The 16137-nt window shown below is 34.2% G+C and overlaps 1 protein-coding gene across 3 annotated transcripts; it reads left to right on the forward strand.

Moving 5' to 3' along the window:
• The first annotated feature begins 3044 nt into the window (after positions 1–3044).
• On the forward strand, positions 3045–13607 carry LOC134690322 (uncharacterized). Of its 3 annotated transcripts, none has more exons than XM_063550289.1 (4): positions 3045–3064; positions 11810–12040; positions 12752–12813; positions 13529–13607. In XM_063550289.1, exons 1-4 carry the CDS (start codon positions 3060–3062, stop codon positions 13579–13581), a joined length of 351 nt encoding a protein of 116 aa, XP_063406359.1. In that variant the 5' UTR covers positions 3045–3059; the 3' UTR covers positions 13582–13607. The 3 variants fall into 3 exon arrangements, 1 of the variants encoding a protein (XP_063406359.1); XR_010101908.1 differs by lacking the exon at positions 3045–3064 and adding an exon at positions 11528–11556; XR_010101909.1 differs by lacking the exon at positions 3045–3064 and adding an exon at positions 11549–11560.
• Positions 13608–16137: the final 2530 nt, after the last annotated feature.

Below are 16137 nucleotides of genomic sequence, written 5' to 3' on the forward strand. Positions count from 1 at the left end.
AATTTACTACTAGATACAAAAGTAATTCCTAGGTACTTATAACATTTTACACTTTCGATTGTCGAATATGTATGCCAATTAGATCTTAAAACCACTGAAGCTTGAATAGTGACGTTCAATGTATAGACCTGATCCAGAGTTCTTTATGTAGACTGTATCGCTCTTAATCATTGAAACAACTGCACTTTGGGTAGATGGTAGATAATCCTTAAAACCATATGCTCGTCCATGATTTCCAATGATAAATCCCTTATCATTATTCAATTGCAGATCAGTGAGAGAAGCCCTATTGGGCATTGTAAGTGTAGTCCAACTAAAATAATACAAGCCATCAGAAGGTGCGGTAAACTTGCCAGTTGTAGGATCGTATGCTCCACCATTGTTGGTTATAACCCTGTCATATTTGACAGTCGCATGCCATTTAACATTTTTAAGAGTACTCGATAGGCTAGCAAAGAAGCCTATTTTGGTTTCGTCTGTAATGAAATAACAAGTAAAAATTGAATGCGTTTATGTTCTAATTCAAGTAGTTGAACTTCCAGTACTAGTAACACATACTGTAAGTTATATGGTTCGCTACTGACCCCCTACGGATCCATAGAGGGTTAGTAAAATCCATAGGGGGTTAAGCCGGAGGCCGAATCCCCTATGGATTTTATTCACCCTCTATGAATCTGTAGGGGGTCAGTAGTTAACCGTATAACGAATTTATCGTACGCTGGACTTTTTCTGCTGCGTTTTGTTGAAAAATAATCAAAGAAACACTACACCATTTATAATAGATGACGTCACCATTATCGCGTCACGAACCCCCTATGAAATGTACTAACCCCCTACGGTCTCAAAGGGGGTCACCACGTGACGGCGTTAAACCAATTACAGCGTGATAATTTAGCCGCGGTACGATAAAATTATATAAATGCAAGATGTGTTGAATTGCTGAACCACTATATTTATTAGTAAGGATGTTATGATATAATTTAAAACTGTGGTGGCTCGAAAAATCGAATTAAAATTTGAGTTGCTTATAAGATCAAATAATAGGACGGACGATATAACAGGCGTAAAATTCAGACTTTCACTTAAAAAAAATGTATGTTGGATGGGACAGACAGTGTGATCTTCTCCTTTCACGTGGCATAGAATTTAACGTTCGCATTCTGGCCCGACATGGTTATAACTTTATGCATACCACATAACCAAACGAACGCGGGTACTTTAGCAAGGGTTTTACTGCTAGAACAGGAGAATTGTATGAATAACCATTTTTCTATACCCCAGCCAACCCGGATTTGGGGGTCGTGGTGATCGGGCCAATTAAGATGACATATTAATTTTCTACATGTGAATGTGCCTTTCCCATGCCAGAAAACAAGTCAGTGATTCCTATGTTATAACTTTATGTGTTTAGCTATAATATTCAAAGAATTAATTTTGATCTTTGATTTAGTTTCTGTTTACCATAATTATTATTCACAACTATATCACGCGGAGATTAAGGCCGTGTTCACACCAAACGCCATGTAGAGTAAACATGTTTACAATTAGTTTAGTGTAGTGTACACTGGTTTCACATTACATTTGTTCACATCTATACACCTTGTTTAGCTACCTGTACATAAGATTTGTTCCCACTTGTAAACTATATGTCATTTAAATGTTCATTACGTAGAACTGAATTCAAAATTTTTGGAAAATTTTTCTAGTGGTAAGGGAACAACCATTTGACTTCAAAAGAGGGGTGGGGGATGGGAATGGAAATATCCCGATCCCCAAATTGATAAAAAAAAAAAAAAAAGTCATACAGATGATAAAAAATTTATTCTGAATCAAGAGTTTCCCCATACATTATAGTGTTAAATATTGAAAAAAAGTATTTGATCACCAGCATCGAAAAAAAAAGGAATAAAAACGTACGCGCGAAAAAAATTCTGACTCAGATAAAAAAAAAATAACCCTCCCCCTTTTTTAAAGTTAAGTGGTTGCTACTTTATGAAAGCCATATAATTTGTAGTAGCTTGAATATACTAGAGATGTCTCGATAACGCATTAGAAAACGAGTCGAAAAAAAGGATTGCGATATTAGGGATCACTACATTTTTATCTTTTCTGTTCGTTTCAAATTTATTTCTTCTCCAAGGAGTATTTGGTAAAGGAATAGGGTAAAGTTTTTTTTATTTATTTTACGTGTTATTTAACGGATCTGAGATTCTAGACAAACATATCATTTACCTCACACTTTTTTTAGTCATGCATTTATGCGTGAATCGTTTTTTGAGTAAAGACCAATGGCGAATATTTCTGTGTACGTCAAGTCGATTCGGGAAGACCTTTTCAAATGAATTAGGCAGCAACTATTTACTTCATTTTTTGTGGAGGGGGAGGGGGCGTGAGCTATTGACTTTTTTTAGGACAAATTTTGATGATAAGTCGAAATCAATTTTAGCATTATATATACTAGTAGTGCATGGCAGCTGAGGGTGAAACAAACAATTTTTTTAGGGCCAAAAACTGGAAACATTTTTTGTTTCCAAAACAAAATCCATAGCTCACCACCCCCACCCCCTTGCCTTTATGTTTTATACTCAACTATAATAACCCCCCGAAAATCAATTGGTTGCAGCCTGCCTAATGGGTTCGGCAATGATGCTGCTTTGAGTCTTGATTAGGGGTTAATAAAGTACGTTAATTTTTTTTAACAAAAAAAAATCTGTAAAATTTAGACAACTAATAATTATCAAAAAATCAATTTTACTCAAAAATAGTTTCCTCCTTAAATATATACACGATAAAACTAATGTCCTAAATGCCTAGTTTTGTGTACACTTAACCTACACAAGGCCTACATTGTCTATCGACTGTGTGTAGGTAAAACATGATTTAAACTACATGTAAACATTGAGTTTTATCAATGGGAATGCAATTGTGTTTAGTTTACGTGTGAGTTACACTAACACAACACCGAATTTAGGTCAATGTGAACACGGCCTAATTAGATATTGACATACAAAATGTACACATATGTTGGCCGACTGTATGATGTCCAATGATGACTCCTAATGAGGTTTGATTATTTCTGTCGTTGGGTTGGCGTCCCATTGATGTGTACATACACATTGCATTTCATGGACGACATCAAAAGCCGATTAATGTAGGATAAAATCAAACCCATGTAGTTTTGGGTATGATGGAAGGGTTAAAATCGCTGCGTTTTGTGTATCCCGGGGCAAACTCGATTTTACATATTATATCCATATTGGTCAACCAAATCAAATTTTCCCAAATTAAGTTGGGGGTGGGGGTGGGGGTGGAGGGTCAATAAAACACTATATGTGAATTATTTTTTTTTATCGTACATTGAACTTTTGATGTCGTCCCTTATTTACATTAAGTATATGTACCTTCTTTGTTGCAGTTACATTTCACACCAGTGTCTTCTAGTGGTTTGAGTTGATGTTGAATACATTTAAATAGTTCGGCGTCCTTTGGACACGAATCTTTAGATTTCACAAAAGACAGTGTAAAAAGCATGATAACAATGGATATGTGCATTGTTATAATTCTGAAAGAAAATAGATTTGAAGCATTATAAATTATGAGAAATAATAAGAGTTGATTACAGACGAGCACAAAATAAAGACATGAGTGATAGTAACCAAGTGAATTAAGAAGAAACATTTACAATTTTACAATTATGTATTAGGGCTTACTAATAGTTAACAATCTCTCAATATAGCTGCCAGAGCAGAAATAGCCCAGTATCGCTTAAATATATTTTTACTAAAATGAAATTACTGAAAATACTGCAACAATACCAAGTGATGAAAATAACCCTTTTAATAAGAGTCAGACGGTTTTTGTTAGTCTACTTGGCTCAGCACAAACAATTTAATGGTTCTCATATGTAGAAAATATGTTCCCATAGACATACAGAAAATACAGAAAAATATTTATAAATAAGGGAGAATTAATTCTCAAACAATATGAAAAAGAACTAAAAGATAACTATAAGCCTTTGCAAATATATTCTTTTGAAAAATTAAGATCAACTAAATTTATAATGAAAAAATAAAATGTTCTTGTGCTGTAAAATAATAAACAGCTGCGCCATGAGCGCATGATACGCCCGACGTCTTGTGTGGAAGTTTTATGCAATAATCATAAATAGTTTCTGAGAAAGTTTTAAGCAATAACCATATATTGTTTTTGAGACACGGCGGGACATGTGAAACTCCCCACCCTGTTTTTTTTTACAAAAAACTTTTACAAAAAACTAAATATCACCAAAATAAAATTTTGAATCAAAACCAAAAAGTATATACAGAGCTTTAGATTAATATAACAAAGAAGTGTGTAAAGTTTTAAGCAATAATCATAAATTATTTTTGTGATACAGCGCGACATGTAAAAAAACTCTCCCCTGTTTTACAAAAAACTAAATATCACCAAAATAAAATTTTGAATCATCACAAAAAAGTATGCAGATCTTTAGATTAATATAACAAAGAAGTGTGTAAAGTTTAAGCAATAATCATAAATCGTTTATGAGAAATGGCACAACATGTAAAAAAAACCTCCCCCTTTTTTTTTTTTTTACAAAATACTAATAACTCAAAAATGAAATTTTGAATCATCACCAAAAAATATACAGATCTTTAGATTAATATAACAAAGACATGTGTAAAATTATAAGCAATAATCATCAATCGTTTTTGAGATATGGCGCGACATGTAAAACCCCCCTCCCCCTTTTTTACAAAATACTCAATAACTCAAAAATGAAATTTTGAATCATCACCAAAAAGTATACAGATATTGAGATTAATATAACTAAAAAGTGTTTAAAGTTTTAAGCCATAATCAAGAATCGTTTTGAGATACAGTGCGACATGTGAAAAAACACACCCCTGTTTTAGTTACAAAGTGCCGTAACTCAAAAAGTTTAAATCTTATTTTCATCAAAAAGTATACAGATCATTTAACCATCATAACAAACAACTATATTAAGTTTCATGAAATTTGGATAAGTCGTTTTCAAGTTACGGTGTGACATGTTTTCGCCGGACGGACGGACAGACACCGGACATTTGTATACCATAATACGTCCCGTCAAAATTTTGACGGGCGTATAAAAACGACAACGAGCCCACGACACATCTATGCAGTGCCACAACATGAAATTTGGTCAAATCGCGGGTCATCTGTGATAGTCGTACGACAGTCGCAATATATTTTGAGCATCGTGGGCTGTCGTGTGTCGTGTGACGAAAATTGGACATGTACCTTTTTTGCTCTAAGATTTTTTTGTCGTGTCACTGTCTTGTGGCTGTCGTGAGAGTGTCTTAAGCTGGGGTCACACATTCACGATTTTTACTACCGTCCTTGACAGGACCATTCTCGATTAAATAAAAATAAAAGTCTGATCAAGATCCTGTGAATCGTGGATGGAAATTCAAACTTAAATTAAAATTTGCAAAAACAAAAATTTGATCACGACAACAATCAGATAGTGTTCAGGAAGCGTCGATATTCAACCGTTTCTAAGCGAATTAGTCCCGATAATCCCGTTCTGAATCAGCATCTAATCCGATTTGTATTTTTCGCCAGGTAAAATTCGACCGAGTCTGTCACGACTGCGTCCCGACTCTACCGAATGTAATCCGACAAAGATCAGACAGTTACTAGACAGTGAACCGACACTGACGGAAGTAATCCGTTCGAAAACTGTCGGCATATTCGGGATGATCAGGTACTGTCGGAACGTAATCCTATCGTGATCCGCTATATCGCATTGCAAACGGCTTTGTCTGGTCTCAGTCGTATTGTATTCTGTAATTGTCGGGACTCGGACGTGGGTATCATTGACGAATTTCGTCTTAATAACGGGACTGTTTCGGAACGGTTTCGGCAAAAAACGGTTCGCAATCGACAAGATCTGGATGCAATCTGGACTCAATCGGCAGAAAAACAGCTATGAAAAATTACTCCAGATCATTCCCGTTCCACAGGACACCGTCCAGAATACACAAGACATTGTTCAGAATTCGATCCGATACAGCAGAATCTGTCACGACATAGCCACGATAGTAATCCGACTAGACAAAATCGGCTGAGTTGCCCCGAATGTTACGGGACGCACCTAACTGTCGGGGTGCTTTGCCGAACTATTCGGAACCTTCCCGACCCGTAGGAACCTGTTACGAACTAAAAAGACTGCGTTCAGACAATGATAGGACATTCCAGATAATTGAGGATACTAATCCGACTTTTTTACATTTCGTGTCGTAATGTGGTCTGATCTCAAACGGGAGCAATAATCGGCAATGTGTGAACCCCGCATAACCACAGTTGTGCGACTGTCGTGTGATAAACACATTGTCGGACGAACCAACATAAACCATTTTGATAAAAAAAAAAATCGTATGCCTGTCGTATGACAATCTCACGACTGTCGCAAGACACACGTGAAACAGTCGCACGATTGTCTCACGAATGCCAAATGTCGTACGATGCGCGCGCACACCATTGATTGTCTGTCGTACGACTGTGGTACATTCGTCGTGCAACATATTTTCGTTTAATTTAGAAGAATACAATTAGGCGGGAATGAATGTTTGAAAAAACATACCGTCTGCCGTTTAAAAAGAATGCATATTCTAACAAAACGAATACGCTTTGTCCTGCAGAATAGGTGCCTTGTCGGACTCGAACAAGAGCAAAATATGGTCCTGTTAGCGTTGATTAGAACCCGTAAACAGTATATAAATAGCCAGCAGCGACACGCACGACGTGGTTGGTTAGACCATGGATCGAACGGCGCCTGATGTTTGGGCAGTATAGTACACTATAGTTCAAATTCGCTGAACAATTATAAAATAAACTACTTGTTATACGAAAAACGTCGTTTACTTGGACCGAACTTATATTTACACCAACCATTAATGAAAGCAAATGGCAAATGATACGCAATAAATCGGGCCTTCTTTCTATTCTAGTAGTTCGGAGTCAAACGCGAGAGTGACCCACGACGGTTGTGCGACAGTCGTACGACAGTGTCACAAAAGTGTCACAACAGTTACACGAAAGTAACACGCGCATCCAATGACATGAAAACCTAAAAAAAAAAAAAAAGCCCCAAACAACTCATGATTGTCGTACGACTTTCGCACGACCGACTTGCCACAAACCCACGACAATACAATTACAATTTTTTTTTTCTGTCGTGTACCCATCGTGAAACCATCGTGGACATGTCGTAGCTGATGTGACCACTCACAATATTTTTTTGTCATTTTGCACGGTGACAGTGCCACGACAACTATTTTATAGATCTTCCACGACAAAAAATCACATGATCTGTTGTGACCGGGGCTTTTTACATGTAGACAAATATTTGTAAAATTCGATCGTTTCTTGGAAAAAGAGAGGGATAAATATAAAGATAAAATGGAATTTGTAAACATTGTTATATATATATATGCGTTTTGTTTAAATATACTTTTTCACTTTTTTGGTCTTTTGGAAAATGTTGTTTGTGCTGTTTTTAGACCCTTCTACAACGAAATTTGTTTTACATTCACACGTATAAAAATTGCGGTTTTTATCCAATGCAATCATAGGTTTGAACGTAGTTTTCAATTTAGACTCGTTTATATATATATATATACACAACTCGTCTAAACATCAACCCAACAATGTTAGATCTGTAAATTTGCTTTCGCAAATTTTTGGTTCTTCCCTCGCCGGGATTCGAACCCATGCTACTGTGATATCGTGACACCAAATCGCCTGCACTGCAGCCGTCCCGCTAGACCACACGACCACCTGGGCTCTCAAAAAAGTGCTAACGGTGGCCATATGTTACCTTTCCACGTCAGTTTTAATCTAGCGGCGTACTACAGTACATGATATATAAGGCATGAAGATGTTATTGTTACAGATCAGCTAAATTATCTATAGTAAAGGATCCTACAAATTAATGTAAGATACAGTCACAGAAAATAATTATATTCATAAGTACGTCTGAGTCAGTGACAACCCTACAACAGATGGATACATATCCATCTGTTGTAGGGTTGTCACTGACTCAGACGTACTTATATATATATATATATATATATAAACGAGTCTAAATTGAAAACTACGTTCAAACCTATGACTGCGTTGGATAAAAACCGCAATTTTTATACGTGTGCATGTCAAACAAATTTCGTTGTAGAAGGGTCTAAAAACAGCACAAACAACATTTTCCAAAAGACCAAAAGAGTGAAAAAGTATATTTAAACAAAACGCATTTGACTAACAGGTCGAACAACTGATGTTCTTTAACCCTGCTGACTGCCATTGGCGATTGCCAAATAAAATTGATCACAGGTTGTAACAAAATGGATCTTATTATAAATTTAATACGTCACAGAAAAAAAATTGTTAACTTGTGGACAGGATGTTGTGCCACAAACATTCGGTGTCAATATTTCTTTAGTACACCATATCCGGATATATATAACATTGTTGGGTTGATGAACCCAACAATGTTAGATCTGTAAATTTGCATAGAGTCTAAATTGAAAACTACGTTCAAACCTATGATTGCGTTGGATAAAACCGCAATTTTTATACGTGTGCATGTCAAACAAATTTCGTTGTATATATATATATAAAACGTCTGAATAACCTTAAACATCGGGGCAACAAAAGAAAAGACATTGATAAAGGTTTTTCTCGTGCTAACAACATCAGCCGAGATGAGATTTTACAATATAAGGGAGCTACGGTAACCATTTGATTTTTATGGGGGGGGGGGGGGGGGGGGGGGTGAAATTTGAAAAAAATAGGCAGGACAGGAGTTTTGATTAAAAAAAAAGGCAGGATGAGACACTTGCAAAAAAAAGTCAAGATGACAATTTATGTAAAAAAAGTCAGGAGACACTAAAAAAAAAAAGCAGGACCGGATAGAGTGAAAAATAAAAAGGCAGGTCAGAGATTACAACTAAAAAAAAATGCAGGACAAAATTTTTCATCCTAGCCCCCCCCACCCAATAAAAATCAAAGGGTAGCTCCCTAAAGACAAAAAGATCCACAAGAGGGTGCCTTTTGTGTTGACTTACCATCAAAAATTTGACAACTTATCTCACCTTATCCGCGAAAATTGGAAAGAGATCGAAAAACATTCTAAACTATCCAAGATCTTTCCCGAGCCACCTGTACAGCTTTCCGTAGGCCCAAAAGCCTTAAAGACATGCTGGTGAGAGCTGATTTATCCTCTCAAGCAGGCTCTTCATCTTTGGGCTCTTGCAAGGGTTGCAGAAACAAACGATGTCTGACTTGCAAGCAAATACTGGATACCCAGACTTTTAACAGTCACTCCACTGGCACAGAATACACCATATTTTGCAATGTTAATTGCAAGACTTCAAATGTTGTGTATCTCTTACAGTGTAATAAAATTAACGGTACCAATTTTCTTGCACCAGATGCGCATTTCGACAATACATGTCTCTTCAGTGATGCTCGTGGCCAAAATATTTGAAATCCAAAGCTTATATAAAAGGTGAAGAGCTATTATCCAAAAGGTCCAAAAAGTATAGCCAAATCCGTGAAAGGAATCAGAGCTTTGCACGAGGGAGATACATTCCTTAATTTATAATAATTTATAATATTTTGTAACAGCAAATGTGGTAAACAGTATGTTGGCGAATCAGAACATGCAGCCGTTTCACAAACGAATGAACGGCCATCGTAGCGACTACCAATGCAAGCCAGACCTGTATCAGTGCAAAATTAGAACGAACTATAATATTAGTTGAATAAATGTACGTTTAAGTCCGACTAACCTTTTTTGTGGACAGAGTGGATTTAGCAAACCCTAGAACTTTATAACAGCTATGGATGAAGCTCCTCTGTTCAAAATGTACGTATACATGTAATAATCCATGTTTATGGAATGGACTGAAATATAATACGTATAATTACATTTTGTCACGCAGTAATATAAAATATCAAATGATATACGGTGACGACCTGTCAAAAGTTGCTGTATGCTGGTCTGTGGAATTTTGAGTGAGGAAAACGGGGATTTATGATTTCATCTTTTGCAAAAAAAACTGTATATAGGTTGCACTAGATTGTTGTACGAAAAGTATGTGCGCCTATTTTGTTGAAGGTCTTTAAAGGTTTATTGCTGTAAATGTTCTATTTATTGGTCTCCTAAACTTTTGCTCTAAGTTAAACGTTTTTTTTCTAGGAAATTATCGTATACACTGATACGACATCCGATATATTTGTGTTAAATATCTGCCGAGCACGTTGATTGATATATCCCAAATAGGGCAAAAGTGTTTTTTTTTAATTTGACAAATTGTCCGAATGTTAACCCAATTTATATCTAGGAATTATAAAGCTCAGGCTTCGACAAACGTTAGTATGGTGGTAAAATTTGGATGTTATTTAACGATCCTTTTTGTCGGCGCATGCGCTCTATTGTGTGTCCATGTAGTGAATGTATATAATTTGATTTTTTGGAAAATCAAAATGGTAATTTTTGTGACAAGTACATAAATTTTCAATAAAAAGACATTATATCTGGTCTTGGCATTGGCTATAATTCTTTGTAAAATAGTGTTCAATGAATCCGAATTTTGAAATTGAAGATAGACATTTGGGCTATTTTTCCGCCTGATCGAAAATATTCTCATTTAATGCGACCGGGACTCATTTCTGGATCTATCTTCATTAGGAACACTTAACGCCAAATATTTAAAAGTCGATTTTTTTTAAGAACTGAAACAGTTAAAGAGCTTACTAGGACCAAAAAGAACATTAAAAATTCAAGCTTTCTTTATCATTACCCAACATTTACCTTTAATCTATTTATATCAAAGAACTATTTTAAAACTATGTCACCGCAACGAATAATTTTATTCCATTTTAATGTAAATGTACTTCAAGCAGTAAACAGAGAAATAATAAGGGAGTTTATGGTTCGCCTTGGTTTACTCCTTAAAAGAAATGTAAAACATATCCGATATAATTGCAATACACTTGGATCCGAAATATTCTGGTGACTTTGAATAGATCAGAATTAATATTACTAAGAAATTACTATACTTTGGTTTTCTCTATTTTAAAAATTGTAAAATGTAAAAATGTTTGAATTTTTAAAATATTTTTTTTCCCAAGTCTTTTTAAAGGAAATTTCGTCAGCATACCGATTTTGACCTTTTAAATAAATCAAAATTAATAAATGATCCAACCCCCTGAATGTTCATTGAAATTGCTGTGCCAAACATATAATTGTAGCAAGACTGCTAATCGATATTACATCTATGTTGAATTAAAAAATATAGAATTATACATATGAAATACTACAAACCAAAAAACATATTCATTACAAGTAAACAAGGTTATGCATAAATGTACATGTATGAAAAGGCTATGCTGTAATGTAATATAAGGAAGTTAATAATGTAAGAATGTGTAGGAGTTTCCGCTCGACAGAATTAAGGTATAAAAATGAAATGATGGAAATATTCTATCACTGTTCTGCTAACTTAGTAGGTAAGTAAGTCTTTTTCTAAAAGGTTGGAAAAGGGCTAAGAATATTTTGAAGCAATCGTGAAACATAACTTTAACTATAGATGTAGGGACATTCTTTTATTATATTCAGTTTTTAAGTTAAACTTATTTGAATACATATACTATCAAAAATAAAATAAACTTTAAAGAAAGAAAGAAAAAATAATAGATTTGTACAAATAAATTGATTTCTTACTTACTATAAATGAGTTAATAAAACTATTATTTTTTATAGGTTGAGTCCAAAAAAATTTCAAAATGAACAAGTCAATTTTGTTGGTACTCATTCCCTGTCTCGTCGCCTTTGTCGTGGTTCAATCCCAGATGCACTCAGGATACCAGATGACAGGTGCTTACCCATATTACTACGCAAACCAACTGGGTGCATACCAGCAACAGACTGGATTATACAACACCGGAAATGCTCTAACAGCACAAGCCCAGAATGCAAAACTTCTGAACTACTGTAAGTATCAATTTTTGCATATTTTTGTTGTTTAAATAGTTTTAATATAACCGTGTTACACATGTGTTTATCAATGTACATACTAGGAAGTGTTATCTACACGTTCAATTAGCAAAGAATTTTGTTGAAACCCGGTTACCGGTGTTGGAATCTAAAGGACAATCTTGAATTTGCATTTATGTTATAAATATGCTTTTCTTCCATGACGAAGGCTTAATTAAAGATGAGGAAAACTAATAAACATATCATTTCTTTGCTGCTTTTTTTTATAGAACGAAAACTGAAAAAATAACTAGTAAAACATTAATATTTTGCATTATGTTTTGATATTTAAATATTCAGACCCGGGAGCCTTTATTGTCCAAAATTCGTTTCGGGTTCATTAAAATTTGAACCGTTCCCGTTATTATAAACTCTTCGATCCGAGTTTCGATATCTATAAAGAATGCTCCTCCTCTATTAATAACCTTATTGATTTTTATATGTTTCTAAGGCTAAACATTAATTGGTCTATCACTAGTTTGATACACTAGAAAAATAAACAAAGTCATTCGTTGTGCCCTTGATTGCTTGCTGTTCAATGTGAGCCAAGGTTCCGTAATGAAGACCGTACTTTGACGTATATTGGTGTACTTTAACATGGAGAGTTGTCTCATTAACACTCAAATCACATCTCATTATATCTATTTATGCATATATTTCTCCTTTCAGTATTCGGATTCTTGCTTCTCCTCCAGTTCACCAATGCCACAGGAAACAGAATCGGATAATATGTAAGTTAAGCAATTATGTATGTTATAGTTTTGTACCTGATAACTCTTTTTGTGTGAAAACACTGTCAAACATACAAACATACTATCCACACTGATCTGTGTCCACACTTATAGTTTTGCAAATTTATTTTAAAGAATAAGTGACAACGATCTTTGCGGTAAAATCAATACAGATAGGCAGAAAATATGTTACTGTGAAACCTGGCTAAACCGAATCATGCATAAATCAAAACCTATATAAACCAAACATTAACCAATCACGTTATATCAAATTGTATGCGTTGTGAATTTGATAAATCCAAACATCGGCCAAAACCGCACAAAATCTAGAATCCCAAAGAGGTTCGGTTTAAACAGGTTTTACTGTATTTGGTCATAACATTTTCACCATATCCGGTCAATGTCGTTCTCTATAACTATGTAATTGTAGTTTTATGAGAAATAAAGTATTCGTATTCGTTAAATATCTCTGTAATAGTATAAGAATTATAACCAGTTTGGAGCTCTGTAATTTTTTCTTTGCAATTGTAAAGAAAATATGACAAAACTAATAAGGAATAATGTTTTACGGGAGCGGGATAACTTCAATAAGGCGGACTTTGTATTCATGCATTCCATACATAAAAAGTGTAAGGAATAATGAATTTAGAAAATATGTATTTAGGCTTCAGGTTTAATTTAATGTTTGTGTTAATGATTTTTTTGTCTTTTGCAGGTTTGACGAAGAAGTGGATTTTGCTACTACGGAGCAGTGCTATTATTGGCTAATCTAAATAAAAATATAAAATAATAATGATCACGGATTTAATTTTTTAATTTTTACATATTTGAATAGTTGCAAATATAAGTAATTACTCTTTTTTTTTTTTATTATAGACTATGTCTGTGTATAAGATTGTGCAATCATGAAGTGTTCACATAGAAAGAAATATGTATTGTGTATACTTCCGGAAGCCTAGGGGAGTTGCGTGTAAAATACATGATATCAGCCAATCATTAAGCAAGTTCTCAACTACATTATATATATCTTTATTCTCATAAACCAAAGTACAATGGTACAGAGACATATACAAATAAATCAACATAGTATAAATTTTAAATACAAATGTAAAATAGAAATTCTCGTTTTGTTTATATAGATTAGACCGTTGGTTTTCCCGTTTGAATGGTTTTACACTAGTAATTTTGGGGCCCTTTATAGCTTGTTGTTCGGTGTGAGCCAAGGCTCCGTGTTGAAGGCCTTACTTTAACCTATAATGGTTTAATTTTTAAATTGTTATTTGGATGGAGAGTTGTCTCATTGGCACTCACACCACATCTTCCTATATCTACATAAAGTGATTACCCAGGAGATTCTAGGCATTTAATAATAATTCTTATAAACTTGCACAGATTGTTTAGGACAGACGGGTTGCTACTATTCATTAGACCTTGAAATTTTAAAATATTTGGTCTGTTTATAAAATGATGCTTTAGTAGCAGTTGTCGACTATCGTTTATTGCCGAGCATTTTAAAATATAATGGAAATCGTCGCCAATGTCACCGGAATTGCACAAAGTACAAATACGATTTTCTCTCTGAATATTTTGCCATCTACCAATTTCGATAGGAACTTTTGTGTTCAACGTTCTAAATCTACAAAAAGAAGCAATATTTTTGTCATCTAAAATATCAAAGTAGGTTTCGAAATTTATACTATTTTTGAATAATTTATAATTTAGAGCTTTTGGAGAATTCTGTACAGTAGCATATCATGTCTGTCTGAACTGGTCAGTTAATCTTAATTTAACAGTATCATACAACCAGTTTTTACTTATAAAATATTTAGAGTTCCATATATTTGATAGTCCACAGTTATCAAGCACACTACATGATTGATGATCCGAGCTTAATTTTTCTGGCCCAAAACTTATTTTGAGAAATAAAATAAAATATAAAGTATTAAATACTTTTAAAACATAATGTCGTTTACGATATATATATATATATCTATCAATGTATTCTATAGATAAGCTAGGAAATAGATTTCAAGACGTCTCATATAACCTTCTTGGAGCACAGAAAGTCTATAGACACTATCTCCCAAATGTACCCGGTTGGTAGAAAACGTTTAAAAATCGCCTTCGTATTTTTGACATACATTGTACTACACGACAATATAAAAATTATCGCAATTGCTTTTTCATTGGGATTCTAGTTTCTCAGTTTAAGTGTTCTATGTAGCGTTCTTATATCCCACCTACGATAGTAGAGGGGCATTGTGTTTTCTGGTCTGTGCGTCTGTCCGTTCGTCTGTCTCTCTTTTAGGTCATGGTAGTTTTTGATAAAGTTGAAGTCCAATCAACTTGAAAGGAGTAGGTCCGGTAAGGGCGGATTTCGGCCTCAATTTCCAAGTTCATCTAACGAAAGATTTAAGACAATTTCTAAACACTTAGGTGTCTATTTCAATTGATTCAATTAGTTGATATGAAAGATTTTAACTTATTAAGTAATTAAAAACGCTCTGTTTCAAGCTTACATATGAAAAATCTATCAAATATGCCAAAAATCGTCATTTTTCAGATGATTTTTGTCAAATCGAAAGTGGCCGCATCCGTGTTCATCCTCAACCTTTATATATATTATGGATTATTATCAAATACAACTTACATTTCAATATTATGAATGAACACGAATGCGGCCACTTTCATTTAAGACGGAAACCGTCTACAATTTAACTAAAATGCTACAATTGTGAAGATTTCAGTAATTTAGCATGACTTAATGATGCTAGTACCCGATATATGTGCATTGTATTGTAAAAAACAGCCCATATTTATGTAGCAGTAGCTTTCTCCTTTTTAATAAATATATAAACAATTAAATTTTCACAATTTTCTAAAACTGCTATATTTTGTGGCCAAAAAGGGGTCTTACTGAACCTACTCCTTTTGTACATATGTTCCTTATGATATGATCTTTCTAATTTTAAAACCAAATTAGACTTTTGGCCCCAAATACACGATCCACTGAACATAAAATATGAAAGTGCTAGTTTCAGGTTAAGTTTTTGGTCAATGCAGTTTTTTGATGAAGTTGAGGTCCAATCAACATGAAACTTAGTACAAATATTCCTTATGATAGGATCTTTCTAATTTTAAAACCAAATTAGACTTTTGGCCCCAAATACACGATCCACTGAACATAAAATATGAAAGTGCTAGTTTCAGGTTAAGTTTTTGGTCAATGCAGTTTTTTGATGAAGTTGAGGTCCAATCAACATGAAACTTAGTACAAATATTCCTTATGATATGATCTTTCTAATTTTAAAACCAAATTAGACT

This window comes from Mytilus trossulus, chromosome 11, assembly GCF_036588685.1.
Source record: "Mytilus trossulus isolate FHL-02 chromosome 11, PNRI_Mtr1.1.1.hap1, whole genome shotgun sequence".
NCBI lineage: Eukaryota > Metazoa > Mollusca > Bivalvia > Mytilida > Mytilidae > Mytilus > Mytilus trossulus.